This window comes from Polypterus senegalus, chromosome 4 (genome assembly GCF_016835505.1).
Source record: "Polypterus senegalus isolate Bchr_013 chromosome 4, ASM1683550v1, whole genome shotgun sequence".
NCBI classification, from domain to species: Eukaryota; Metazoa; Chordata; class Cladistia; order Polypteriformes; family Polypteridae; genus Polypterus; species Polypterus senegalus.
The window spans coordinates 251,835,076-251,850,544 of NC_053157.1; the positions used below are offsets into that span (position 1 = coordinate 251,835,076).

Here is a 15,469-nt window from a genome sequence, read left to right on the forward strand (position 1 = left end):
AATTAACCTGTCTCTGGAGTGCTCTCCGTATTCGCTCTGAACACTCTGCTTCAGTAAATGCTCTTCTTGGAGTGTGCAGCGCTGGAATATGTGCTCCTCTGACACACTCCTAGTGGTGCCTTCTAGGGCGGGTGGTCTGTCCACGAGAAAACAAGGAAGATTTGGATTTCAGCCAAACACCAGCTGATATGAGCTGTACAAATAAATATTGTGCATGGTATTCTCTACCATTAGTGCCCCGTGGCGCTAATCTGGCACTAACCAGTCACATCCAGTATTCTTTATCACTTTGTGTATAATTTCTATGAGAGTCTGATTGTGTCTCTCAGGTAGTCATTACCCCAGGGACTGTATGCAGTGGTGGTCTTTGTTTCAATGTTAATATTCTCTGCCATCTCTCTGATTCTCCACCATTATCACCAAGTAGTTTCTAAGGAGCTCCATGTCCACTTATCTGAGAACGAATGAATGAATTGTTTCACAATTTCTGATGGTCTCTTTGTCTTTACAACACTTCCTGCACTGAAACATGTGAATGTGTCAGTGATGTGAAGACCCAGTCCTCCTGTTTGACGTTCATGTCAGTCTATAGCCAACGAATCCCTAAGTATGACGTCTTTAATAGACCTGCCATTGCTGTGTCCAAACATGATGGTGCCGTGTAGCTAAAGTGTTGTCATATCTACATGGTGGCACTGAAATGTATGCAAATCCCCTTTAATGAAGGTCTGCAGTGCACTTTGGTCACATCTGAATTGTTTGATTTGTAATTTTAAACTGTGATGCAGAGGAGGAAATCAAGAAAAATTTGTCTTTTACCCAGACTTCATAGAGGGCACTGTAACACTGAACTGTGCTCATTATTTTTACTGACTTTAAAAAGTTAATTCTCCCATTTGTATTTTCACAGGGCTTTCCCATTTCACTTGTCCATACACTGAGGTGTCTAATGGCCTCCAGCTCAGGGCTGTCCATGTGAGAAGTGAACCTGAGAAGAGAAGAGCAGACACTTAAAGACAGAGAAGAGTTTCCCACAGAGCATGGCCTCTGCCAAAGAAGATGGCGTGGATGAAAGAACAGTGGACATTAAAGAGGAGGAGTGTGAGCAGCTCACACCAGAGGAAGTGTGTGTGAAGCTGGAGGATCACGAAGAAAGAATTTCAGTTTTTAAAGAAGAAGAGGAGTGCAGGGAGGTGACTGCTGCCATTAAAGCTGAGGATTTGAATGATTTCTCTGTTTGTCTTGAACTTCAAAAGCAAGAAACTGAGGATATTTTCAAGCAAGATTCCTGTGAAGAATCTCCATCCATTTTACAGCCCCGGTCCACTAATACGGGACGACTGGCTACGCAGGAGAATTCTACAGAGCTGAAATCAGAGTTATCAGAGTCTGAAGAGAAAATCACCGAGGGAAATGGGAGAGAAGGAGAAGAGTCACCTGGGAGTGTTGGAATAAGTGAGTAATGTAATTAAATATAAAAGAAAGAGAGAATTTATAATCTAAAGTGTTGAGTGCATGACTTGAACATCATGAAACTCTGACTGAAGCTGTGATGTATGTTAGTCCAACAGTGCATTATGTTTAATGATAATATCAAAAGTCATATTTTGTCAAAGACTTGTATATTTTTTAATTTGTGTGGCAAATAAGGTAGAAATGTCCGCAAAAAGAAAGAAATAACAATAAAATTCTCAGCCCTGTGCTCTAAATCATAGTGAATTTACTCAAGCCAGTGCTCACCTAATATGTGCCTCATCTTTCTAATGGTAATCTTGTGCACTTTGACGTTAACAGTGACAAGAGCTACCTGTACGAGCCATGATGACATTCAGGGGGGCTCGGGGTCTTCTTTTAGCATTTTTTGTTCTGCTCTCACCCTGAGCTTAGTGGGGCAGCATGTCCTGGACAGGTTGGCAGTGGTGTGAAGTCTTCACTTGGAGATGATCTTGGGCCCTTCTGTCTCCCACAATCACATTCTTACAATTTGGAGTCACCACTCCACTTCACCTGCATGTTCTTGGGGATGAGGGGAAGAACCAGAATAACCAGAAACGCCATTCAGAGCCCCCAAGTAGAACAATTGTGGGCCGGGCTTGACCCCAGGACACCTGAACAATAAAGCAGCTGTGCTAAACACTGTGACCCCCTGACACAGGCAGATATATTTGTATGTTTATTTTTAGGCCAGATTAAGTTCTAGAGGATGTAAATCTCATCACATACATTACAATTAACAAGAGAAATCTCAAATTCAGCACATTATTGGGTAGGAAGGCTTTGATCGGAGCCTTTAGAGCTGATATTGATCACCCATTCCATTCCATTACAATCTGCTGATATCAATAATAATACATTTTCTTTTTTTTTTTGTTATTTAATAAATGTATGTTTAGCCATGTGTAAATTTCACATTCCATAATAAAGTGCTTCTGCTTACAGCATACACACAGAACATTTACCCATAATGCACACATAATAGAACAAAAACACGCTAAGAAAAACTAAAGGCATGTCTTAATCCTACTCCACATTTCTAATTCAATTAAATGTTCAATTAGGTATTTGTAGCCGTCTACTATGACAAGAAGAAAACGAGACAGTCTTGGTGAATGCTTCAGATTCTTATGTAAGAATATAAGCATCTCTGCATGTTCTGAGGACAGTCTGGTCCTCCTGTCCTCCACGACGTGTGCTGCTGTACTGAACAGACTCTCGCTGTCCCCACTCGTATAAGGAGGGCACAGGTAGGACGACGACTTTTATTGGTCCACCAGAAAGCCAGTGGCCCAGCATCTCTTGTGGTATGAGGTTCACAGAGATAAAGATTCACCTGTGATGCCGCTGACTCAAATATCGTTTTTATCTTTATTGACAATTTCTTTGTGCATTCTGCAGTTCTATTGGCGGGGAGTTTCTTTGGACCTCTTGACTGTCGTCTGTCGCTCCGAGTGCGTCTGTGTGGTCGAGACACCGACACTAAGCAGTTTATGTGTCTGACATTTGCAATCATCTGGGAAATTCATGTCCTTATGCCATTGTTTAATTTGGGGAAAAAAATCATTATGATCATAGTATCTGTTACAGAATTCGTAACTGTATAGTGAATAGTGATTATTCACACTCAATGCTTATTTTGCATACTTAGTATTATTTTATTTAGGTCTAAAAACTAGGCTTGTACTATTCTTCCCAACAATCAAATAAGAGGGCTGAATACAATTTTGAACTATTCGTCGTCTATTAACAATTTATATTTATGTACCAGCTCAGTAAAACTCAGCATTCCTTTCCTCCCATCTACCTTCACATTTACTGAAAGGCTAATCAAAGGAATTTTAATTCAAAACATCTAATGCCTGGTTAATTCATTTTATAAATAAATCAGCTAACAAACACTCACTGGGAGATGAAATCTTGGATATAAATGATCTAAAATGTGACATCTTCCAGAACGGAAAGTGGCTGGTTGTCCAGGCTTACAAATTCTACTGTTTTTGTGTCACAGTAAGTCTCTGTCGTTCTCGCTGTCAGTATTATAAGGTTGAGTTTTCTAAGTGCTGCCATTATTGGAGGCCGATAGAGAGTAGGCGACTGAGTTAGACTAAGCTTGCTGGTCACCTTGGTCTTTAAACAGCTCGTTCTTCACACCAGTCCCTTTGTGTTGACTTCTCAGATGCTGAATAAGGTTTGTATTGTTGAAAGAGTTAGCAGAGAATCCCCCATGACTGACTTCATTTTGCACATTTATTACAAATCACAAATTAGTTATGTCTTGTAGGATGGCAATAAAACGGACTGTCGAGGATGTGTTTTTGTATTTTGGTAATGTTTGAGCTTTGTCTTGCATGGTTTTTTATTAATCAAGATCAGATGTTAAGATCAGCTAATTTGCTGATCATCGGTCAAGTCATTTGGAGTGAAAATTGGCTGATTTGATTTGTGGCCAATTGATCAGATCAGGCCTGTCTTTCACATATGAGAGAAAGGTGGAGAAATTGAACAGATAGCAGCAGAACATGTAAAAACCACACATGGAGTGGCCAGACCATAAATGGCACCTCAATTTGAGGAAGGATTGCCAACCAGTGTGCCACCACTTTACAACAACAACATTTATTTATATAGCACATTTTCATACCAACGGTAGCTCAGAGTGCTTTACATAATTAAGAACAGAAAAATAAAAGACACAATAAGAAAACAAAATAAGTCAACATTAATTAACATCGAATAAGAGTAAGGTCCAATGGCCAGGGGGGACAGAAAAAACAAAAAAACTCCAGACGGCTGGAGAAAAACAAAAAAAAATCTGTAGGGATTCCAGACCATGAGACCGCCCAGTCCCCTCTGGACATTCTACCTAACATAAATGAAACAGTCCTCTTTGGATTTAGGGTTCTCACGGAAGGACTTGATGATGATGGTCATGTAGACTTCTGGCTTTTGATCCATCCATCATTGTTGGTGGATCATGAAGCTTTGAGTAGGTGGAGGTGGCACAGGCCACCACCACAAAGAAACCGGAAAAAGACACAGAAGAGAGAGTAGGGGTCAGTACGGATTTTAGAGCCACAATGAATAGTTATTATTATGAATTGAACATACAGAGTATCAGGATTAAATTAAAGTGAAGTTATGAGAAGGCCATGTTAAAGTAATGTGTTTTCAGCAGTGTTTTAAAGTGCTCCACTGTATCAGCCGGGTGAATTCCTATTGGCAGGCTATTCCAGATTTTAGGTGCATAACAGCAGAAGGCCGCCTGACAACTTTGTTTACTTGTACTATTTCATTTATTTTAAAAGGCGGGTAGTGCTTAGGAATTTGGACATCAAACCCTGAAATTGCAGGTTCAGATTCAGTTATTGACACCATGTGACCTGTCTGTCCTCCAGTTGGAAGAATAAGAGAAATGTAACTAATTGTGGCTCAGATGTTGTGAGTTGCCTTGGATAAAAGTGTCAGGGGAAAATATAGTTAAAATGTTTGTGTTATTTCAGATTTCCAGAAGAATGGCAGCTTCTCACCGCCTTCATTTGGTCAGCTCTCTCTTCAGTACAAAGAGAAAGTTATGAAGACATCAGCAAGAGGACCAGAGAACCTGACACCAGCCTTTTTGCAGTGCAATTCTCTCCCTGCTTCTGGATTAACACAGACAGAAGCCATCACAACTGATCGACAGCAAGTGGAGAAAAAAGTTCAAATTCACACTGGAAAAAAATGTTGTTTGGAATGTGGCAAACAATTCACACACACAGGTGATCTTAATAAGCATATGAAGATTCACACTGGAGAAAGACCATATTGTTGTCATGAATGTGGTAAGTCGTTCTCAACGAGTAGCAGTCTGCAGAGGCACAGAAGAATCCACATAGCAGAAAAACCTCACTGCTGTTCAGAATGTGATAAGTCTTTCTCACGTATAAGGCATCTTCAGAGTCACAGAAGTATCCACACAGGAAAAAGTCCTCATTGCTGTTCAGAATGTGGTAAGTCATTCTCATGCAAAAGCAATCTTCAGATCCACAGAAGAAGCCACACAGGAGAAAAACCTCATTGTTGTAATGAATGTGGTAAGTCATTCACAAGCAAAAGCAATCTTCAGATCCACAGAAGAATCCACACAGGAGAAAAACCTCATTGCTGTTCAGAGTGTGGTAAGTCATTCTCATGCAAAGGCAATCTTCAGACCCACAGAAGAATTCACACAAGAGAATAACCTCATTGCTGTTCAGAGTGTGCCAAACAATTTTCTGACAAACGCAGTTTTCAAAGGCACATAAAAATTGATACTGGAGCGAAGCCATATTGCTGTTCTCAATGTGGAAAAGGGTTTTAAACATTAGCTCTTTTCAAGTAAACGCACAAACTCCCACTAAAGAGAAAATGCAGTATGTGTGTTCTGAATGTGGCAAATGTTATACAAGCCAGAAAGGTCTTTACAGACAAGCCAAAATCAATACTGAAGAAAAATCTCATTGCTGTTCTGAATGTGAGAAACGATTCTTATATTTTTAACCACACTTCTGTGCCACATCTGAACTCACACTGGAGATAAACCTTATTGATGTCCTGAATTTGATAAGCAGTTCTCACAACAAAGCACCATAAAAGTGCATAAAAGCACCAACAAAGCACCATCAGACGGCACACAGGAGAGAAACCTTACCTTTGCTTGGAATGTGACAAACAATTCTCACACCTCAGTCACCTTTATAATCAAAGAAGAAGTCATACTGGAGAGAAGCCTTAGGCCGGAATTATACTTCACGCGACGCATGCTGCAGAGGACGCTCCTGCTACACAAGCATTGTAGTGTTTACACTTGTGCGCGTACTTTACATAAATCTGGAGGAATCCACCAGGTGGCAGTGCGAGATATTATCACGGTGAGAACATGTTTGGCTTCTCTGTGTTGTGAATTGCCTAGAACACCTATTAAATTCCAATGACACCTTACCGCAATATCTCTGAAAAGGATGTGTGTTGATTAAATCCATAAATCCAGGGATGTGTCCATTCCAGCAAGCATTGGGCACGACAGAGAAACAATCCCTGGACGAGGTCTCAGCTCATCGCAAGATGAATATAAGCGCACACATAAACTGGCGTCATTTTAGCGGCACCAAATCTACATATCTTTGGAAGGAAACCGGAGCACAGTGTGGAATACAAGCAGGAAATACCAGCAACATAACTCCCTGCGAGACAGCAGTGCTACCGCTCCAACCGCCGTGTCACCCCCATGTGTGTAATTATTAACAGTATTCATTATTTAAACTAAATTATATGTAAAGTGTAACATGCACACTTTAATGCATTCCATCATGAAACTGATATCAAGTATAAATCTAAAGATTCTAAATGTGCAGAGAGTTGGAATATCAGACATTTAATTTGTTCTGTGTGGTGATCTTTTGCTGCTTGCCGCAGCTGTCAGGTCCAAGAAGCTCGTAGCGATTAAAAACTGGGATGACGTTTACGACGGTCTGCTTTAATGATAAAGTAAACTACGTAAAGATAGAAGGATTAACACGTTAAAAATAGCTTGCCTTAATGCTAGAAGTATCAAAAATAAGGTAAGTGAGTTGGAGTTGTATGTAGCAGAGCATAATTATGATATTATAGCAATAACGGAAACCTGGCTAAATAACAAAGATGGGGATGAGTGTAACATAGAGGGATACACATTATTAGGAAGGATAGACAGAACAGAAAAGGAGGTGGGGTTGCTGTTTATGCCAAACAGGGATTAAATGTAAGTCATCTTCAGTTGGATGATGAGCCCCATCTTAGTGAGGACGTGTGGCTTCATCTGGAAAATATTAGGGAAAGAGGTCTTATTTTAGGAGTGTGTTATAGACCACCCAATTCAGACAGTAATTTCAACACACATCTTTTTAGTAATATCAAAAGGCAAGTTTACAGGGGATATTATAGTCATGGGGGACTTTAATTATCCAAATATTAACTGGGATAACCTTACAGATGGAGAAGCACAAGAGCAGGAGTTTTTAGAAGTAACCAGCGACTGTTTGTTAACACAGCATGTTAAAGCACCAACACGGGGTGAAGCCTGTCTGGATTTAGTATTCTGTAATAATCAGGATATACTTGAGGGTGTGGAGGTGATTGAACCACTAGGGTCACGTGACCATAATGTAATACAATTCTCAGTATTTTGTAAGAGTACAGATGCAAAGACTAAAATTGTTAAGTTGAAATTTAGTAGGGCTAATTTTGAGCAGATGCACAAAGTCTAAGTAGGATAGACTGGGATAAGCTTTTAAATGTGGAGACAGTCGAGGAGCAGTGGAACAGGTTTAAAAATGTTTTACATGTAATGCAGGACAGATACATACCTAAATTTGGAAGTAATAGGAAACTAAAAAACTCCACATGGATTAATAAAGATTTAAAAAGAAGTTGCAAAGGAAAAACTGCTGTATAAGGCATATAAGACTAATGACTGCAAAGAGAACCGTGAGCGTATGAGAAATGAGGGCAACCATTAAGAAGGATATCAGAGAGGCTAAAAGACAGTTGGAGAGGAATATAGCAGATAAGGCAAAGAAGACCCCAAGAGATTCTTTCAGTATTTTAGTAGTAAAAGAACAGTTAAGGAGGAGGTCAAGTTCATCAGGAATAGTAAAGGGAATTAAAAGATACAGACAATGAAATAGCAGATGCCCTAAACTTACATTTTCTGAGGTGTTTACAAGTGAGCAAGTGGATAACCTCAGAGGTAACACAACTACTAAGGAGGTACTGAGGGATTTGGAAATTGTAGAGGGAGAAGTGCTGCTCAGATTAAATAAGATGAAATCAAACAAATCACCAGGCCCAGATAATATTTATCCTCGTGTTCTTAAGGAGGCTAGTGAGTACATATATAAACCCTTGACACATATTTTTAGGAAGTCACTGTGCACTGGAGAGATTCCAAAGGACTGGAAAATGGCAAATATCATCCCATTATATAAAAAGGGTGACAGGGCAGATCCAAGCAACTATAGGCCAGTAAGCTTAACAAGCATCACAGGAAAATTAATGGAAGGAATTATTAAGGATAAGATTGAGCAACACATGGCAAGGACAGGAGTTATTCTGAACAGTCAGCATGGGTTCAGAAGAGGGAGGTCGTGTTTTACTAACATGTTGGAATTCTATGAGGAGGCAACAAAAGGATACGATCAAAGTGGAGCTTATGATATTATTTATCTGGACTTTCAGAAAGCATTTGATAAGGTGCCACATGAGAGGTTGGGCATCAAGTTAAAAGAAGTGGGAGTTCAGGGTGATGTTTTTAGATGGGTGCAGAATTGGCTCAGACACAGGAAGCAGAGGGTGATGGTGCGAGGAACCTCATCAGAACTGGCCGATGTTAAGAGTGGTGTTCCACAGGGGTCAGTGCTAGGGCGCTGCTATTTTTAATATATATAAATGATTTAGATAGGAATATAAGTAACAAGCTGGTTAAGTTTGCAGATGATACCAAGATAGGTGGATTAGCAGATAATTTGGAATCCGTTATATCATTACAGAAGGACTTGGATAGCATACAGGCTTGGGCAGATTTGTGGCAGATGAAATTTAATGTCAGTAAATGTAAAGTATTACACATAGGAAGTAAAAATATTAGGTTTGAATACACAATGGGCGGTCGAAAAATCGAGAGTACACCTTATGAGAAGGATTTAGGAGTCATAGTGGACTCTAAGCTATCAACTTCCAAACAGTGTTCAGAAGCCATTAAGAAGGCTAACAGAATGTTAGGTTATATAGCCGATCTGTGGAGTACAAGTCCAAGGAGGTTATGCTCAACCTTTATAATGCACTGGTGAGGCCTCATCTTGAGTACTGTGTGCAGTTTTGGTCTCCAGGCTACAAAAAGGACATAGCAGCACTAGAAAAGGTCCAGAGAAGAGCGACTAGGCTGGTTCCAGGTCTACAGGGGTTGAGTTATGAGGAAAGATTAAAAGAGCTGAGCCTTTACAGTTTAAGCAAAAGAAGATTAAGAGGTGACATGATTGAAGTGTTTAAAATTATGAAGGGAATTAGTACAGTGGATCGAGACTTGTATTTTAAAATGAGTTCATCAAGAACACGGGACACAGTTGGAAACTTGTTAAGGGTAAATTTTGCACAAACATTAGGAAGTTTTTCTTTACACAAAGAACGATAGACACTTGGAATAAGCTACCAAGTAGTGTGGTAGACAGTAAGACGTTAGGGACTTTCAAAACTCGACTTGATGTTTTCTTGGAGGAAGCAAGTGGATAGGACTGGCGAGCTTTGTTGGGCTGAATGGCCTGTTCTCGTCTAGATTGTTCTAATTCTAAACTACGAGGTTAAAGTGGACAATTCAAGATTAAAGGCGAAATTTCCACTTTAATCACAAAATACACGTTTTCACCGTGTCCTTTATTTTTTTCTCAGTGGTTCAAATATAACGCTATACATTATGTTGCTGTTGTTAAGTTGCAAAAAAAAAAAAAAAGACGGCACAAAGATGTTATGTGAGACTTTTAAAATGCATCGTGTCATTATGATCGGGAATATGCGATGCTTCAATATAAAAGCACCACGAATGCCTCTGTATGTTGGCATTTTGCTTCACCACATTGAATCATTCATCAAACAGCGGAGCAAACACATCGATCCCCATAGGATCTGCATAGAGGTTTTCTGTCACATGTAGATAGTAAACAGAGACTCTGACGTCACGTTCCGACTTTTTGCTGGTACTGCAACTCGCGCATGCGTCGTGTTAATTTCTGAGGACCTGCTGAAATGAACGCTGTGAACGCGTGGCAGCCATGATGCGGGCGCGTACACGTTCTGAGCGCGAAGTATAAATCGGCCCTTACAGCTGTACTGAATGTGGAATGCCATTCTCGTTTAACAATTCTCTTCACAATCATAAAAAAATTGATTCTGGTAAGAAACAAAGTTGTTCTGACGGCATAATAATTTACTCGACTTTCAACAAAAAAGATAACAGTGGTATGTGTTTCATTTTCAAGGAACATCTGAGTACTGGGGTTTTTTCCGAATAAAGATTTTTAGTGAAGCAGTATTTAGTTGTATGAAATTAAATCAAATGTGAAAAACTGGCTATGCACAAATGTCGGTCCCCTTGTAACTTTGCTGATCTGAATGCCTGTCACTGCTCAATTCTGATTACTTGCAACACCAAATTGGTTGGATTAGTTTGTTAAGCCTTGAACTTCGTAGACAGGTGTGTCCAATCATGAGAAAATGTCATCAATTGCAAGTTGTGCTTCCCTTTGACTCTCCTCTGAAGAGCGACAGACAGCATGGGATCCTCAAAGCAACTCTCAAAAGATCTGAAAACAAAGATTGTTCAGTCTCCTGGTTTAGGGGAAGGCTACAAAAAGCGATCTCAGAGGTTTAAACTGTCAGTTTCAACTGTTGAAAATCTAATGGATGATTTGAAGCAGGCTGTTCATGCTTGGCAGCCATCAAATTGAACTGAACTGGAGAGATTTTGTATGGAAGAATGGTCCAAAATACCTCCATCCAGAATCCAGGCAATCGTCAAAGGCTATAGGAGGACAGTGTCTAGAGGGTGTTGTATTTGCCAAAGAAGGCTCAACTAAGTATTGATGTAATATCTCTGTTGGCGTGCCCACATTTTTGCACCTGTCTAATTTTGTTATGATGCATATTTTCTGTTAATCCAATAAACTTAATGGTTTCCTAAGGCATGTCATATATTAAAAGGAAGTTGATACTTTGAAAGCTCATCCAATGATGAACACAAATCCGAAGAATTAAGAGGGGTTCCCAAACCTCCCCACACGACTGCACACACATACACATATGTATATATACAATCTTTGCAATTTATACTTATTTGAACTACTTTGGCTTTCATTTCTCTAATTACTGTACCTCCTAACAGTGACACTGTCATGAGAAAATTTCTTACATGCTTATATGAAAAAGTGCTTGATTACAAACCCGTTATGTGTTTAATTACTTTACTATGTTTCTTGTTACTCGATTCTGGAGCTTTTTCATATTCACACTTGTCTCCGATTCTGTGGCTTATCTTACTATCACTGAGAGATAACGGAGCTCTTGCAGTCACTCACTCACTCACTCCTTATTCAGGGATGGGGCAGTTTCAATATGTATACATATGTGCATGTGCCTGTTTTTTTATCTAGATGTTATTTAGTTTACTGGTGTTACCCTAAAGCCCTGCACTGGTACTTGCTTACACAAAGTTATGCTCTACTCACACCTATGCTACACATATACTCAAGCCTACATGCAAAGCTGCATTTACACCTGCTCAGTATCTGTGTTTAATCAGTTGTTACAGCTTCCTCACAAACTCCATAACCCCTATTCTATTCCTAACCTAACCTATTTAATATAAATATATAACTAAACTAGCCCTATTCTTACCTATACTTCCCTGAGCTTTCCCTTCACTAAATTTTATATATTGGTCTGTTTTTAGAAGATATATATTATTATATATATTTTTTGCTTCCCTCTCTATCTCTCACACTAGCACACTTACTCCACCTGCTGCCCGGTCCCAACTCCTTGACTTCACACTATGGCGAGCCAAGTGTGGCAACCACAGGAATTTCACCTACCAATGCAGACCCTTGTCTCTAATCCAAGGTGGTATCCGTAGGACTCCAACCTTGTCAGCCCCCTCACCCGTAAACTTTATGTTGAACGCGGCAAGAAGGGAGGACAAAGCCCAGTGTACCAGGGGCCTTGACCTGCTTCTAAACTGACTCGTTTCTTCGCACAACTCCTTGCAGCCTCCTGCTGGCTCAAGCACAGCAACTCCTTTGGCAGCCTCCTGCCCTTCTGTCCTAAGCCTTGCACAAAGCGAATGACCCAAGTTACAGATGAGAGCATACACAGACTTTTACTTTACAACCCGGCCCAAATACAGCCCACGGATAACTCGAGTTTCCGACTTTTCAGATTCACGGTCACACATTCACACAGTGACAGTAATGCCAGCTTTTCTTAACTCAATTCTGGCTGCCCTTCATCCCTCTCCACACTGTTCAGTTTGTTATCTAGAAAAGCTTCTTTTGCAGATTCTCCGTTGGAGGGGCAGGATCTCCATGAAACTAACACAAACAATTTATAGCGAAATTTACTTACCCTTTTAAGTCTCTACCATTTGTGTCCGTTTCTCAGAGCCCCGTCCCAGCCTCTGGATCAGCTTCAGCCTTTTCTAGTCCCTTCGTGGTCGCCAATCTGTTATGGAGAAATCTTAGAAAAATCAAGCAGAGTCTTCAGAAAGGCAATCAGAATTTAAGACTTTATTGCACAGCATAGAAAAGAATTCCGGAGAATATAAAGGCTGTCTCAGTTCATGAAGTGAGCCCCGAGTGTCCAGAGCGCCCCAAATATATTCCAGTTCTTATCTCAAAATGCCTCCCTCCCAGACTAGGTTCCCAGCATCTACTGTATGGAGTTTCTCATGATGTTTCCCCCACTCAGCACCTTTCCCCATAACAATCACCTGGGGCCTCCAAAAGGGTCTGGCTGCAGACCATGCACTCTCAGCCACTGACGTCAGATGCACGCTCAGCCACAACAGGAAGTGCAACCGGGGAGTCGTTTCCCGATTGCTAAGTTGGTACGTTTGCTATAGTCTTACCATTTATGAACAATATGGAATATCCTTAATATACAGGCTGGCCTGTGTTGGTTTATTAACATATTTACCATTTTTACAGATCAAGTTAGCCAAGGTAAATGCTTGCCTATTATTGTAATTACTAGCATCATGGCTGTGGTAGCGTAGCGAGGGCGCTGATGTTTAGAGCGTGCTAGTTTAGTGTTCCCGCTGTTATCCCAAGGAAAAAACAATTATGCAACCATCATAACTTGCTAACATTATTTAAATTCAATGTATACAGTATTTACGTGTGAATAAAGAGTAAAATGAAAATAAAACAAATAGAACAATAATAATACCGATAATTCTCTTTCCGATCAGCTGCTGCTGTGATTCATACTCAGATACAGGGATATAAATACTCTGAGTGCTGCAGTGAGAGTAATAAGATGATCCGCTGTGGCAACTCTTAAAGGGAGCAGCTGAAAGAAGAAGAAGGTGCAGTGAGAGTAACAACGCTAAAGCAGTTCTCGTATTTGGAATACTATGGCTGTTCCCTGGACCATTATATTGTTACAAGTTAATTACAATCAGATGCGTTACACTAATAAACAATATGCGGTTAATTTCAGTGTATTTATAAAGCCGCATCAGGATAAGAAAGGATAACCACACAGGAACAGTAGCACTGCTTTGACGCTGGGTGCCTCCAGTCTGCAAAACCGAGCGGAGAACTTGCGTACGACAAGGTATGAGGTACCGTGGAAAAGTGTGTGGCTTTACGCCAAGTGTAGGTTTTATACATCGTGATTTGAACGTGGAAAAGTTCTTACGCAACATTTCTGTGTGTACGCACCGTTTATACATGAGGCCCCAGGTGTACAAACCTTCTCATAACAATATTGTTGCCCCTGGAGACATCCCCATAACTGTCTTCTTTTCGTAACAATATTTTTGCTGGCAGGATATATTTGCCATCCAGCGATAAACATCACCTGATTACTCCTTCCTCTGTTTTTAAGGCCTAATCCTGGGCTGCTAAGGTCACTGGCCTTTCAGTTGTTAATCAACTCCCAACTTAACAATGAAGTTGAGGAACAATTAAATTGAGATGAGGGGGACCCATAGATAAAATCTTACTGGACTGGACTTCCTAATTAATAATTCAATAACTGATTACTTCAATAAATGATTACTTGTTGCACTAGCGTCCTATAAGGGTAACATAGTAAGCGGCTGTGCCAGTGAGCGGTAGCACACGGCTTCACTGATAAGAGCCAAGCTGCAAACAACTGTGACACAGTGCTTCATGCTTGAAAGAAAGAATAAAAAAGACAAACCTTTAAAAATTGCTTCTTTAAGTTCACTCATATGTGCTACTGTATCTTAGATAATAATAATAATAATAATAATAATAATAATAATAATAATAATAATAATATCACTAAGCTGTATAAAGACATATTGCAAATGCTGCTGTAAAATATATACATGCTTACTAATATAGAAGCCCATGAACGCAGGCAGCAGTACTGTTAAGTCGTGGCACACAGCTGCCCGGTGGTCTGACTGAGGCCAGGCTACTGCTTACGTCACGGCACATGTTCAGGAAAAAGACCCCTAGCTTTCAATAATCAACTCTTAAGTGCCTAAAGTGTTCAAAACTAGCTAATATCATAATACATTGTGTTTAATTTTATTGCCTAAGCTATTAATGAACTCTAATGTTTCTCTTCTAAATGCCATTTAATTATTTATATACTTTATATGCTAGCTTAAGAACTTACCCTTCACTCACACAGGCAAAGGCCTTACATGCAGTTTGTTTAGTCTTAGATAAAGCTCGGCTCCTGCAATGTTCAATACAAAGTTTGCCTGCTTGCTTCCTCCGAGAGCTCATGATGACCTCGTCTCACAATTCGACTCGCAGAAACTCAAAAACAAAGCAAGTAAGAAGGACAGGCAGACAGGAGGCCTCTTTAACAAAACTAATGGTGTCCTTTGAGGAAGAGATGATTATAAGTAGTTAACTCACAATACCAGGGACTGTATTTTGTATGAATCATGCTGCAGAGAGCGATATGATTTGTTCTTCATTTATGTAGAAAAAGAATTAAGCTTATGCACAGAATAAGGGACTAACTTGCATTCTTTTATGAGAAAATGCTGACCTCTTGATACTAACAGAACATCTCGTGATATTATGAACCAGTTGTGACCGTTTCTGAATTCTTACTTAAGCCTCTAAGAAACATGTAATTTATGGATTAATAAATAAGGATTTATTAATTGTGGGACTTTCCCGGACACCACCAGTCGGAAACCACATCTTTATATAAAACA

The 15,469-nt window shown here is 39.9% G+C and overlaps 1 protein-coding gene across 1 annotated transcript; it reads left to right on the top strand.

Moving 5' to 3' along the window:
- The first annotated feature begins 1,438 nt into the window (after positions 1–1,438).
- Positions 1,439–6,290, top strand: LOC120528492 (gastrula zinc finger protein XlCGF49.1-like). The gene is made up of 2 exons (XM_039752671.1): positions 1,439–1,455; positions 4,998–6,290. The coding sequence occupies exon 2, from the start codon at positions 5,069–5,071 to the stop codon at positions 5,714–5,716; it is 648 nt and encodes a 215-aa protein (XP_039608605.1). The 5' UTR covers positions 1,439–1,455; positions 4,998–5,068; the 3' UTR covers positions 5,717–6,290.
- The last annotated feature ends 9,179 nt before the right edge of the window (positions 6,291–15,469 follow it).